Source organism: Suncus etruscus, chromosome 1, assembly GCF_024139225.1.
Source record: "Suncus etruscus isolate mSunEtr1 chromosome 1, mSunEtr1.pri.cur, whole genome shotgun sequence".
NCBI classification, from domain to species: Eukaryota; Metazoa; Chordata; class Mammalia; order Eulipotyphla; family Soricidae; genus Suncus; species Suncus etruscus.
In genome coordinates, this window is record NC_064848.1 from 144,309,100 (window position 1) to 144,322,714 (window position 13,615).

Sequence of the window (13,615 nt, forward strand, 5' to 3'; positions counted from 1 at the left end):
TGCAAAAAATGGTGCCAAATTGTATTGCTGGTGTGTTTGGGGGTAAGAATGTCAGGCTACACAATCTCTGTGCCCTGGTTTTGACCTGAGATTTTTATCCTAGGTAGGACTTTTTCTTGTAGATTTTCATACCAAGCAAAACCAAGAGAGATGAAGTTCCAGAGGAGAAAGAGAAAAAAAATATATATATATGAAGAAATAACTAAAAATAAATTTAGAAAAGGTATTAAAGAAAATAAGTTATTTAAGAGGTTCTTATATTTGGGGATAAACAGACTAGGTGGTATTATTATAGAGGTATTAAACATGTAAAGGACATATAGGCCTCCCCATTAAGTCTTTTGAGACATTTTTGTGTGGGGTGGGTGAAGTCCAGGGCACAATTTGATCACACACCATGGTCTTGTTGAGTTTGAGAAATGATTTGCGACCATAAGGGATCAGATAGTGTCCTTGGGCTGGGGGTCCTTTTGGGGCTGAATCAGTAGCATGTAACAGTCCACATTTGGGGGGTGAGAAGGAGGGCCACAGAGCATGAGTCATCAGGAGTGTTGGTTGTAGTTTCTTGCTGGTATGTGAGACTTGGGACTGAGAGGGTGTCCTTTCACTTTGGAGCTGGGTGGTGGCTTATTGGGGCAGGAGATCTGTCTCAGTACCTGATGAATTAAGAACTGAGGGTAAAGAGGGTTAGATAAGGAGAGATCTCGGATCAGGGTTGGGGGATGAAAGGAAATTAGAATTTCTGAAAGGGGAAGGGAGATAATATATAGGAGGGGTTATATACACTTTAGGCATGAATTATTTATATTTTATTTATTTATATTTATGGCAATCAAAGGGGAGTCCACTGTCTACAAACTCATGTCCACATAAAGACAGGTGTTATTGATCTATTCTTAGGTTGCTGTTAAAGTCCTGACCCTCATAGGCTGAGTCTGACCTTTTAAGAGATAATTGAGTTAAGAAAAGATAAATAAATGGTTAAGATACAGATTAGGAGAGAAAGAGGGGGAAAACAAAAGATAAGAGGAGAGAAAAAAGAAGAATAAGTAATTACAGTAGAAATAAGTTTAAAAAGATTATATTGGGGCCAGCAAGGTGGCGCTAAAGGTAAGGTGTCTGTCTTGCAAGTGCTAGCCAAGGAAGGACCTCGGTTCGATCCCCTGGCATCTCATTTGGTCCCCCCAAGCCAGGGGCAATTTCTGAGCACTTAGCCAGGAGTAACCCCTGAGCATCAAATGGGTGTGGCCCGAAAAAAAGATTGAATTGATAAGAATCAAGGAGAAAGGGAAAGAAAAATGGGGGAAAAGAGAAAGAGAGAGAAAAGAAAAGAAAAGAAAAGAAAAGAAAAGAAAAGAAAAGAAAAGAAAAGAAAAGAAAAGAAAAGAAAAGAAAAAGGAAGTAGTAGTTTGCAAAAGCGTGTTCTATGAATGGGACCTGTACCGAAAGTCTATGGTGTGTCATTGATTGCTCCAGTGGTCTGAATGATTGTATGCTTTGGGTCCCTGTCCAGAGATGCAGGTGGCCCCGGAATGTGCATTTAATGTAATAAATACAACCTAAAAATACTGTCAAATAAAGGTGTTAGTAATTGTTTTACAGCATAGCCATATAAGACATTTCAAGCCAAATATTGAAAGATGTCAGAAGACTCAGAAAACGAAGACTTTTCAGACAGATCAGACACTGATGAAGATGAATCAGTAAGTTTTGCTCAACTTTGCCTTTATTTAAGATAAAAGCTATTATAAAATACAAACTCCCAGTGAAATATAACATCTCTGTGATATAAAAATCAATGTTTAACCAGTTTTTATTGAAGTTAGGAAATGGTTTGAAAGCTATATTATTATTGTGTGAGGCATGTTCTATCTGGAAAGAAAAAGGACACTGATTTTTTTTTGAGAAATTATTTAGCTGAGTCTTCTGAGTTTTATATGTATGATAATATGTGTCAGTATTAGGATTTTCAGCTTTCTAAATTAAACATATATGGCTGTAATAAATTTAGTGTAGTGTTTATGCAAAGGAATGACAAAGAAATGTGGGGAGGCAGAAGAAAGATAATCTTTTTAAAATAATATGATTCATCATGACAATGGTAGTAGTGTGAGAGAAATAGAATGCCTGCTTCAAATACAGGCAAGGGGTGAGGAAGGAGAGAAAAAGGGCATTAGTGGTGGGAAGATTGCACTGGATTCTTTTTATGAATAAAACCCAACTACAAACATGTATGTAATCATGGTGCTTAAAGATATTTTTTAAATCTAATAATAATAAACATAAAGCTAAATAATATGATTCTTCAAGCCAGAGAGACATACAAATGATCTGGGTTCAATATCCCTGTAGCAATATTGTCCTCTGCCAGGAAGAAGCCCTCAGCACAGCTAGTGATGAGCCCTCCTCCTGCCAGCCCCGCAAAAAGGCTAAAAAATAGTTTGGTTCTGGTACATATTTCTGAGACTTCCTTTCAGCCAATCGCGTTGTTTATTTTTTCTGTCTTATTTTTTTTCATTGTAAGTTTTCATGTGTTGTTGTTCTTCAGTTTGTTCAAACTGTTTAAACTATTCTCAAATTTGCCAAGAACCTTGAGCTTTGATTCCTTCTCCACACCCATTATTATGGGGCTTACCTAATGGAAGACTTTGGAAAATCGAAGGTCTCAGTATCTTTGAAATATTGGGTATTTAAAGACCAATGGGCCATAATCATCCTTAACTTTTATTCATTAAAGATGTACATTCAATTCTAAATAGTAAGATGGGAGTAAAATATTTGTGTGGTGTACCCTAAGACCCACCCATTTCTGGGAGGGGTCTTAACCGGATAATAGGTGTGACCCTACCTGCAAGACCTCCCATTCCTGGGAGGGGTCGGGAAAAAGTTAGATAAGCCTGGGACGAAAGGATTCGGCCCCTTTTGCCTTTTTGCCGTTTCTCTCTTGGCCCGGCTTGGCTTCATGGGCTTTTGGATCTTTGGGCCGCATGGAGCCCAAAGGGAAGATGGCTAACAGGAGATAAGATGCAGGGCTAGCAAAATATAGGCTGAATGGCTTAAAAGGTTGACATAGGCCACACACCTGTGGTGGCTAGGGCATAAATAAAGATGATTCTTCCTGAAGCCTGCGTGGTGAGTGAGTCTTAATTACGTGGATTACCTGGGCCAGAAATTCGCCAGCTGGATGGGGATGAAGCCACGTGGCTGGGGGCCTAAGCACAAAGGCCTCCATCCATCGCCATCCAGCCCCATCGATAAATATTTCATGCTACCAATGGCGGCTCCGAACTTTGACCTGAATCCTGGACCCAACAAAACAGCAAAAATGGTGAGGAGTTTTCTGCTCTTTTGTTTCATTTTGGCTCTTTTCGGGTGCACTGAGCCCAAAACACTGGGCCACGTGGAGCCGATGTTCAAACATGGCCGTGACCCCTTCTAGGGAAACAAGGGCAATTAAAACAAAAGGAGGTGGAAAGCTTGCATCACCTCCAGCCCAGGCCTCAGGGCCCAAAACTGAAACTTTGTTACAAGAAACAAAAACCTGGGCCTCTTCAAAGGGACTTATTAAAAGTCTAAATTGGAAACGGAGGAGAAAAAAGAATGTATTTTAAAGTGGACTGATTTTCTGAAAATGACCTTTGCTTGAATTTGGATTTCGACTTTGGAAATTTCGAACTGAACTTTTAGGTTTAAATCACTTGGAACTCTGAACATCCAAAGTGCCCAGAGGGGAAAAAAGGCAGCGGGTGAAGCCCCTGCGGCAAAAAGCTCCAAGTGGCAAGCTCCAAGCAGCTCGGCTCGGCTGGGATCTCGGCTGAAATCGGCTTGGCTGGGCCTAGCTTTGCCCGAAAAAGCGAAAAACCTGAAATCCTCGCTCCAGATCACAAACCGGCCAGCGGAGCCTGGAACTACGGAAGAAAGCCACGTGGTAAGATCAGCGTGGGACAAAACATCTGAACTTTAAAAGTTTAAAGAAGCCACGTGGTGAGATCAACGTGGAACAAATTAATCATCTGAACTATGGTTTTAGGTGTACAAAATTAGTGGGTAGTAATATTTTACTCATAGTTGGTGATGGAATAAGTTTTACTTAGTAGTTAAAAAATAAAAATAAAAGGGAAGTCATTCAGTTTAGCCCATTTTAACATCTAATTTCTAACCACCTGCATCTTTGTCTTAGTCATTTTCTTTATAATTTAAATGTGTTTTGTTGTCTTTCAGAGTTAATATTTTCAATTGCAAATGTTTTACTGTGTATTTTAATGTACTTAGCCTGTTTTTAAAATGTATGTTATGCATGTATGCTGAAGTACTTGTGTATAGGAAAAATATAGGAACAGTGAAGTTCCCCCAATATAGTTTAAAAATATAGGAACATGAAAGTTCCGAAATAGTGCTTGGTAAAAAAGCATTAATAGAATTTTTAGGTTACAGGTGTAAAGTATATTTTGCAAATGATATGTTTTTGAAAAGGGGGCTGGTATATTAATTTTCACTTTATTACTGTTGGCGCATGAAAATATTTAAAAAAGGGGGAAATGTGGTGTACCCTAAGACCCACCCATTTCTGGGAGGGGTCTTAACCGGATAATAGGTGTGACCCCTACCTGCAAGACCTCCCATTCCGGGGAGGGGTCCGGGAAAAAGTTAGAATAAGCCTGGACGAAAGGGATTCGGCCCCCTTTTGCCTTTTTGCCGTTTCTCTCTTGGCCCGGCTTGGCTTCCTGGCTTTTGGGATCTTTGGGCCGCATGGAGCCCAAGGGAAGATGGCTAACAGGAGATAAGATGCAGGGCTAGCAAAATATAGCTGAATGCTTAAAAGGTTGACATAGGCCACACACCTGTGGTGGCTAGGGCATAAATAAAGATGATTCTTCCTGAAGGCGCTGCGTGTGAGTGAGTCTTAATTACGTGGATTACCCTGGGCCTGAAATTCGCCAGCTGGATGGGGGGATGAAGCCACGTGGCTGGGGCCTAAGCACAAAGGGCCTCCATCCATCGCCATCCAGGCCCCATCGTTAATTATTTCATGCTACAATTTGGATTTGGAAACTTCTGCTTTGAGAAGAGAAATATTTTAAAACTCTCTTCTTGTTTTAGGATGGATGATGCTTTCATGAAATTTGTGAGTGAAGATATACTTCCATGTGCACTTTAGCAGGTGTTGAATTTACTCTTATTTTCCCTTTTCTTCAGTGGTTACCTGTGGAATAAAAAACAAGAATATAAGAAAATTGGAAAGGAAACATTGTATAATATAGAATACTACTATTATGGTTTTGAGATTGTATAGTATAGAACTACTTTATGTTTGGGATGAGAGAAAAATGTATCCATGGTTGTAAGGCTTTGAAGTTCAACTAAATGAGAGTGCTCACTCTTCAATCATTTTGAATAAGAATTCATGGTAACACTTACCTAAGACTTAAATGCACTTAAGTATGATTTTATAATGGATACAGTGATTTAAAAATATAAAACACCCCCCTACTTAAATACAAAGACATCGTTACTTAAATTTCAGGTATAACACGTGTAATATGTCTTCTAAATGTGTACATATCACAGTATTCCTAAAATTTAAGTACATTTTAGATTATTTCATATTTTTTCTACTATCCTAAAACTTTGAAGGAGAAACTATTCTCCACCTGGTTAATATTCTTGTAGATTCTAGTTTGCTTAAAACTGTTAGTTTTCACCCCCATATAACTGAATATAGCTGAGAATAAAAACTGAATGTTGGGGTCATCTCAAAATAAATGTATTTGTTTTTGTTATCATAGTAACAAATATGTGAATCTCCTTGATCTCCATTAATCAAACGTTTTAAAAGATTCACAGAGGCAGAATAATTTGTCATCTTTGACTCAGCATCAGGACTTTTTAGAAGTATCCATGATACTGCATAATTAATAAGATTATTTTTAATTAAGTAGTATTCATTTTGTCTTTGCATTAGTAGTTATTTGTATTATTTGTATTGTTTTTGTATATGAGCTTTACATGTGAAGTTCTTATGGACACTTGTATACAGTTCTTTAAATATCTTGGAGTGGTTACTAGGTCATAAGCTAAGTATATAGTCAGCCTTATGGAAACTACGTATTTTTCAAATTTGAAAAATACTCTTTTTGGCATGGTCATCAACAATGTTTTCTGGTCTCTTGCAATGAACTTCTATCATTTCATTTATTCAAGTTTACTTTTTCCATTTGATTATAATAAAATTACACTGTTGACATTTTGTTGCTTAATCTCCTGATTTGCTCCTAGCTCTGAAATATTGGTTACATAGAATTTGTTTTGTGTGGAGGCCTCATCTGGACCTAACTCCGTGTTCAGAGCCATGTGATCAGGGTCTTGGCGACAGCAACATACTAGACAAGCACTTAACCTTAGTATTATCTCTCCAGCCCCACCCTAGATTAATTGTTAGATTCTAAGTTCTGGTTCTTCCCTGCAGGCAGTTTCTAATGTCAGCTCAGATCCGTATGACTGATATGTTTGTTGGGGTTTTTTTCTTTCCTATTCCTGTGTAGTTCAGGGATTCAGAGACTTGTGGAAATGATTTGTATCTCTGTTTTCTAAGCTCTGCCTGGCACTGGTCCGAGCTGTCTCACACTCACAAATCTATTAATGTGAGGTTTGGAGCTGAGAAATGTATGTTTTCAAGTTCCAGTGGTTCAAGTTCCAGTTCAAGTTTCGTCTTTTGAAGTGCCTCTCTGCTTGTTTAGCTCAAGGAATGCCTGAGATCTGTGCTGGCTCAGTCACAGAGCAGGATGACATTCTCTCTGGTTTTCTCTCTCTTCAGATTCCCTCCATACTAAGAGAACCTTTTTGTTAAGAAAGAATAGGGACTTCTCTCTGACATTGAGCCACTTGTGCCACTGCACTTTCAAAGGTGAACTGAACCTTTCTCAGGACAGAGCGGAGAAGAAACTCATGTATCTCATGCCCTCTTTCACTTTTGGGACTCCATCCACCCACCACTTGATTTTGTTGGACTTTCAAACTGCTTCTAGTAGCTATGCTTATTACTTAACTGTAATCACTGGGAGGAGAGGAGTTACAAGGACTTAGTCATTGCCACAAAAGACTGGAACTCTTCATTTTTGATTAACGACTTGTAAATATTACACACCCATTGTGGATTTTTGTGTGTTCTGTTCTAGAGTGTTATTGGCCATTATTCTGATGCAAGTTGCCACAAATCAGTCTTAATAATTTAGGGATTGCTTTTAGCCATGTTACACTATTCCAGGATGGACGTTTTTTATACCAGGACTAACTCGCATCAGTTTTAGGACTCAGCTCAGCTGTGACCTCTTCAGAAGAGGACTTGCCTGACCACCCCACCTAAAGTAATGTTCCCATTATTACTTCCGTTGTGTTTGTTCTATTTGGGGGGATTAACATTTATCACCATCTGAAATTATCTTATTTCCCTTTTTATTGTACAATAGCAGCATCACTTAAAACACTTAAAACTTCGGGACTTTTTTCACATCTGAATCATTACCATGTATTTATAGTTTTTGATATGTAGTGGTAGATATTTAATGACTGAATTTTTTGGGGGGGTCACACCCAGCGGTGCTCAGGGGTTTACTCCTGGCTGTCTGCTCAGAATAGCTCCTGGCAGACACAGGGGACCATATGGGACACCGGGATTCGAACCAACCACCTTTGGTCTGGATTTGGCTGCTTGCAAGGCAAATGCCTCTGTGCTATCTCTCCGGGCCCAATGACTGAATATTTCAAATAAGTGGCTCTAATTAGCAAATCTGAGAAGTTAACAAGGGAAGGTAATATTACTGCTTATTTAGATGGAGTAATTTTTACATTTCAAGAATCCAAAACCATTCTGGTATAAAGGAGTTAGAATAGAAGTTTAGATTCCTCATCTAATGACAATCCCTGTGGTTGTTCAAAATTAATTAAGAAATTTATTACAGATAAAAAAAAATCCATTTTAGAGTCAGATAAAACAATGAGACAAACAGAGAAGCAACTTTGTGAAAGAAGAGAAAAGCTGAATGTTGAAACGTTTTTTAAGGCCAGGGAAATGGGATAAAAAGGTGTGGTTGTCACCATCAAATTGATACTCTACAAGTGACAGAACCTCTTAGCTACCTAATTGGATCAGCCCCATTAAATGCATGATTCCTGGGCTTGTGTCATGCAGGGTCCCTTATAATGGATCTGAAAAGTGACTGTGTGTTCACACTTTGAGAATATAGTTCAATGAGGTGGTGAAGTATTAATGACGAAGAGTGTATTTAACTTATTAGACACATTTTTTTCTCCGTGTGACTAAGTTTGAGACTCTTAAGTAGACAGTTCTCTAGAAAAGCTGCAAGAGACAAATGCAAGAGAAAATTCTGTGGCAGTGTGATAGTGAGAATTTAACATAAATTGTATCTGAGACTAGCAGTCTTTAATGATCATGAAAGTCTGTCATAAAATCTCATTAGTATGCTTTGCTTTTAAATTCTAAGGGGCTGGGGTGATAGTACAGTGGGTTGGCGCCTTGTACATGGATTACCCAGGTTCAGTCTCTGATACCCCTATGTATTGTCTCTCGGCCTGCCAGGAGTGAGACCTCAATGCAGAGCCATGAGTAAAGCCCCTGAGTACCTCCTGGTGTGTTCTCTGAAACAAAAAAATAATAAATAAAAATTCCATAGATATTATTTAAAAAGTTATAGGAACCAATATTTTTTCTTCTTATTGCTCACAATCAATTATATCTGAATCATTTTGCAGCTGACAGTATCAGTGACCCATTTTTCCCTCGGACCACACAGATAATATTAGAATACCAGTTGGGGAGATGGGTGCCACGTCTTCGTGAACCACGAGATTTATATGGTGTATCTTCTTCCGGTCCTCTGAGCCCAACACGGTGGCCATACCACTGTGAGGTCATCAATGAAAAAGTGCAACATATAGGTATGTTCTTGGCAGTTTTGAGCATTCAAACATTAGCAGATTTACTTTGTTATTTTTTATTTTAATCGGAAATCCATGGTGTTCAAAAAAAATACAACAGAATGTAAGATGAACCATGTAAAATTTTAAGTTTTTTTAGTAGCCACATTTAAAATGCTAAAATGGAACAAGTGAAATTGACTTTACACACACACACACACAGACACACACACACAGAGGCAACTATCATGACAATGGTAGTGAGTGAGAGAAGTAGATGCCTGTTTTGAAGATAGGCAAGGGAGTGAGGGAGGAGGAAGATGGGGGGGCATGAAGATTGCACTGATGAACGGAGGTAAGATGTCTGCCTGCAAGCGCTAGCCAAGGAGAGGACCTGCAGTTTAATCCGCCGGTGTCCCATATGGTCCCCCCAAGCCAGGGCAATTTCGAGCACTTAGCCAGGAGTAACCCTGAGCATCAAACGGGTGTGGCCGAAAAAACCAAAAGAAAGAAGGAGAGAAAGAAAAAGAGAGAAAAAGAAAAAGGAAAGAAAGAGAGAAGGAAAGAAGAAAGAAAGAAAGAAAGAGAGAGAGAGAGATGAGAGAAAGAAAGAAAGGAAAGAAAGAAGAGAGAAAGAAAGAAAGAAAGAAAGATAAGAAAGAAAGAAAGAAAGAAAGAAGAAAGAAGAATGAATGAATGAATGAAAGAAGAGAAAGAAAAAGAAAGGAAAGAAAGAAAGAGAAGGAGAAAGAAAGAAAGAAGGAATGAATGAAAGAAGAGAAAGAAAAAGAAAGGAAAGAAGAAGAGAGAGAGGAGAGAAGAAAGAATGAATGAATGAATGAATGAATGAATGAATGAAGAGAATGAAAGAAAAGAAAAGAAAGAAAGAAAGAAAAGAAAGAAAGAAAGAAAGAAAGAAAGAAAGAAAGAAAGAAGAAAGAAAGAAAGAAAGAAAGGAAGAGGAAGGAAGGAAGGAAGGAGGAGGAAGGAAGGAAGGAAGGAAGGAGGAAAGGAAGGAAGAAAGAAGAAAGAAAGAGAAGAAAGAAAGAAAGAAAAGAAAAAGAAAGAAAGAAAGAAAGAAAGAAAGAAAAGAAAGAAAGGAAAGAAAGATAAGAAAGAAAGAAAGAAAGAGAAGATAAGAAAGAAAGAAAGAAAGAAAGAAAGAAAGAAAGAAAGAAAGAAAGAAAGAAAGAAAGAAAGAAAGAAAGAAAGAAAGAAAAAGAGAGGGAGGGAGGGGAGGAGAGGAGGGAGGGAGGGAGGGAGAGAGGAAGGAAGAAGAGAAAGAAAGAAACCCCACTACAAACGTGTTTGTGATCATGGTGCTTAGATAAAGATATTAATTTTAAAAAGAAAAGAAAAATACGGTAATAATACCCAGAGACAATAGAGATGAGGGCTGGAAGGAGTGGCCCACTATATGAAGCCTTACCACAAAGAGTGGTGAGTGCAGTTAAAGAAATAACTACACTGACAACTATCATGACAATGGTAATGAGTGAGAGAAATGGAATGTCTGTCTTGAAGGCAGGCAAGGTTTGAGTAGGAGGGAGATGGGGGGCCATTGGTGGTGGGAAGGTTGCACCGGTAAAGGAGGGTATTCTTCTTTCTTCTCCTTTTAGTTTTTTTTGCACTAGAACTCAGACGTACTTTAAAAAATCAAATTAGTTTTTTAAAAAAATAAAATTCAAAAATTCAAAATTACAGTTCATTAAGTAGTTAAATGAGTGAGCACATATTTAACTGACATCTTATTAATACTTTTTTGTTAGCTCCACTCTGATTCACAGAGGCAGATGAACATAGTTTTGTATGTGTACTAATGCATCTATGGAAACAAATATATACATAATTTTAGAGTGAATAACTAGAATTTCAAATTACCCTCCAAGGAGAATGTTATGATTTTATTGTAAAAATAGTTTTTATATGGCAGAGGGTCCTCAAACTAACTAGGAAGACAAACAGAATTTTTTAAAAGTCTTCACATATTATACTTATGGTTTTGGTTTATTGCCTTGAAGATGGAAATTATAATCAGCAGAGGTAAAAATATATATCTACAGAATCTAAAAAATAAAAACAAGCTTCTACTTATTCCCTACCTGTGGAAGATAACAGACAGTGCTTAATTATCTGAGCTATGATCTATTCTAAGGTAATACACCTGATATATTTATTGCTCATCAGAATTATATATTCAAGCATTGGCATGCAGGATTTCAAATGAAGGCTGGTTAAGTCCAAGTGAAGTAGTTTGGCCTAAGATATAAGTCTGGCCAAAAGCCCCCACGATATGTCATATTGTTTGTATAACTCTGATATGAAACATTTTCCAATAGACAGACTCTTACCAAGCAAGATATTCCAAGGTCTTAGAAGTTGCACCAGAGCTAAATCTTTTGATGTGTGTGTGTGCAGAATTTGGACAAGCTGTGCCTGTTGAGTTAATTCTTTACTACACAGTAAGAGTGCCTATTTTTCATACACTTATTGTTTTACTCTCTTTTTTGCTAACTTTTTACAATCAAACATTATTTGTTTTACATGTGTTATTGTTTTTGTTTATATACTCTCTGAGTGACTGTGATCATTCTTGTATATTGAATTGCTTTAGTTTTTACATTATTTTGGTAAGAATACTTAACAGGGCATCTACCTTCATATATTTTACGTGTGCAGTAGCACTAAGTGTATGAAGTGTAAATTGCATTTTTGAAACTTTAAAACTAATAATTAGCATCATGTAGTTTTCTACCTCTTCCTTGTCCATAGCCTGACTTACCATCTTGCTCTCTGCAGCTTAGAGGATGTTTTTAGAAAATTGACATTTTGGGTACTTAATGTAAGTGAAATTTAGATATTATACCATTTATCAATAATATTTCTTATAGAATGATCACATCATGCATCATGCTATTTCATATTGCAAGATTGACTAATCAAGGCTGAATTACCTTGTTTAAATACCATATTTTATTTATCCGTTTAGGTTGTTTACATATGCTAACAATTATATTTCTATAATTAATATTAAATTTAAATTTTACATTAATAGCATCAAATATCTTTGACAAGAATGCTAATACAGGGTACCAGAATGATAGCATAGCTGGTAGGGAGTTTGCCTTGTATGCAGCCAACTCAGGTTCTATCCTTGGCATTTCATATGGTCTCCTGAGCCTGCCAGGAGTAATTTCTAAGCACAGAGCTAGGAGTAACCACTGAGCATCGCAGGGTGAGGCCCAAAACAAAACAAACAAAAAATGTTAATACACTGGGGAAAGGAGAGTCTTTTCAAAAAATGTTATTTAAAAAACCTTGAATATTAGTATTCAAAATAAGATATTGGAGCCACATATTACATCATACATAAAATATATAAAATAGCCAAAGAGCCACAGAGATAGTATAGCATTTTCATTTTCTTCATCTGAAAGGATTATCCTCAACAGTGCTATGCCTACTGTGTTATATGTGCTGCATAATTTTTGTTTGTCCTTCACCTTTTGTCAATTTAAAATATAATATTAATATAACTAAAAATTCCACAAAATACTAGATAAATACATATATAATTATACATCATGAGCAAGTAGAACCTATACAAAAGTTCAGTGTTGTTTTTAGCATCGAAAAGTTAATGAGGATTTTTGGAGAGATAGTGTAAGCGGAAGATTCTGGCCTTTCATGCAACTAGTTCTGGGTTGATACCCAGTACCACATATGATCTCCTGAGCATTGCCAGGAGTGATCCCCAAGCATAATAAAGAGGTGGCCCAAATACCAAAAGTATAAACAAAAAAAATCAATGGGATGAGAACATTGACTCAAGTATAGAGAACTTGCTTTGCATATGTGATCCCCTGAATTCCATCTCAGCACCACATGACCCCCAAAGCATGACAAGATGATGCCCCTATATAAAAAAAGCAAAAACCAGTGGCAATTAGTGTAATGAATCAACTAATAAAATAGATCCATAGGAATAAAAATATTCTTCCAGGTGCTGGAGCTATAGCACAGTGGGTAGGGCTTTTGCCTTGCTTGCAGTCAAGCCAACATGTGGTCCCTTGAGCCTGACAGGAGTAATTTCTTTTCTTTTCTTTTCTTTTCTTTTCTTTTCTTTTTTTTTTTTTTTTTTTTTTTTTTGGTTTTTGATTTTTGGGTCACACCCAGCAGCACTCAGGTGTTACTCCTGGCTCTATGCTCAAAAATCGCTCCTGGCAGGCTTGGGGGACCATATGGGATGCCGGGATTTGAACCACCATCCTTCTGCATGCAAGGCAAACACCCTATCTCCATGCTATCTCTCTAGCCCAGGAGAAATTTCTAAGTACAGAGCTAGGAGTAACTTGTGAGCACCACCAGGTATAGCCCCAAACGAACAAAAAATAAATATATGTGTGTATATATATATACATATATATATATTATCCCTATAGGGAAAAAAAGGTCTTTTTTGTGTTTTTGTTTGTTTGGGGGCCACATCCTGCACTGCTCAGGGGTTACACCTAACTCTTTGCTCAGGAATCACTCCTGGCAGGCTTGAGAGATCATTTGGGATGCCAAGGATCCTACCCGGGTCAGCTTCATGCAAGGCAAACTCCCTACCCCCAAAAACATATTCAGCACCTATTTGTATTTTGTTTTTAAAATTAGGAAGAGAGGAGAGCATCCTTAA

At 37.6% G+C, this 13,615-nt stretch overlaps 1 protein-coding gene across 1 annotated transcript in view; it reads left to right on the forward strand.

Annotated features, from left to right (window-relative positions):
- The first annotated feature begins 1,640 nt into the window (after positions 1 to 1,640).
- The window catches only part of AGBL3 (AGBL carboxypeptidase 3), a 66,049-nt gene continuing 54,074 nt past the window's right edge, over positions 1,641 to 13,615 (forward strand). Inside the window, exons 1-3 of the mRNA XM_049782454.1 lie at positions 1,641 to 1,702; positions 5,101 to 5,154; positions 8,762 to 8,955. Of these exons, the coding sequence (XP_049638411.1) occupies positions 1,641 to 1,702; positions 5,101 to 5,154; positions 8,762 to 8,955 (310 nt within the window). The remainder of the gene's footprint in view (positions 1,703 to 5,100; positions 5,155 to 8,761; positions 8,956 to 13,615) is intronic.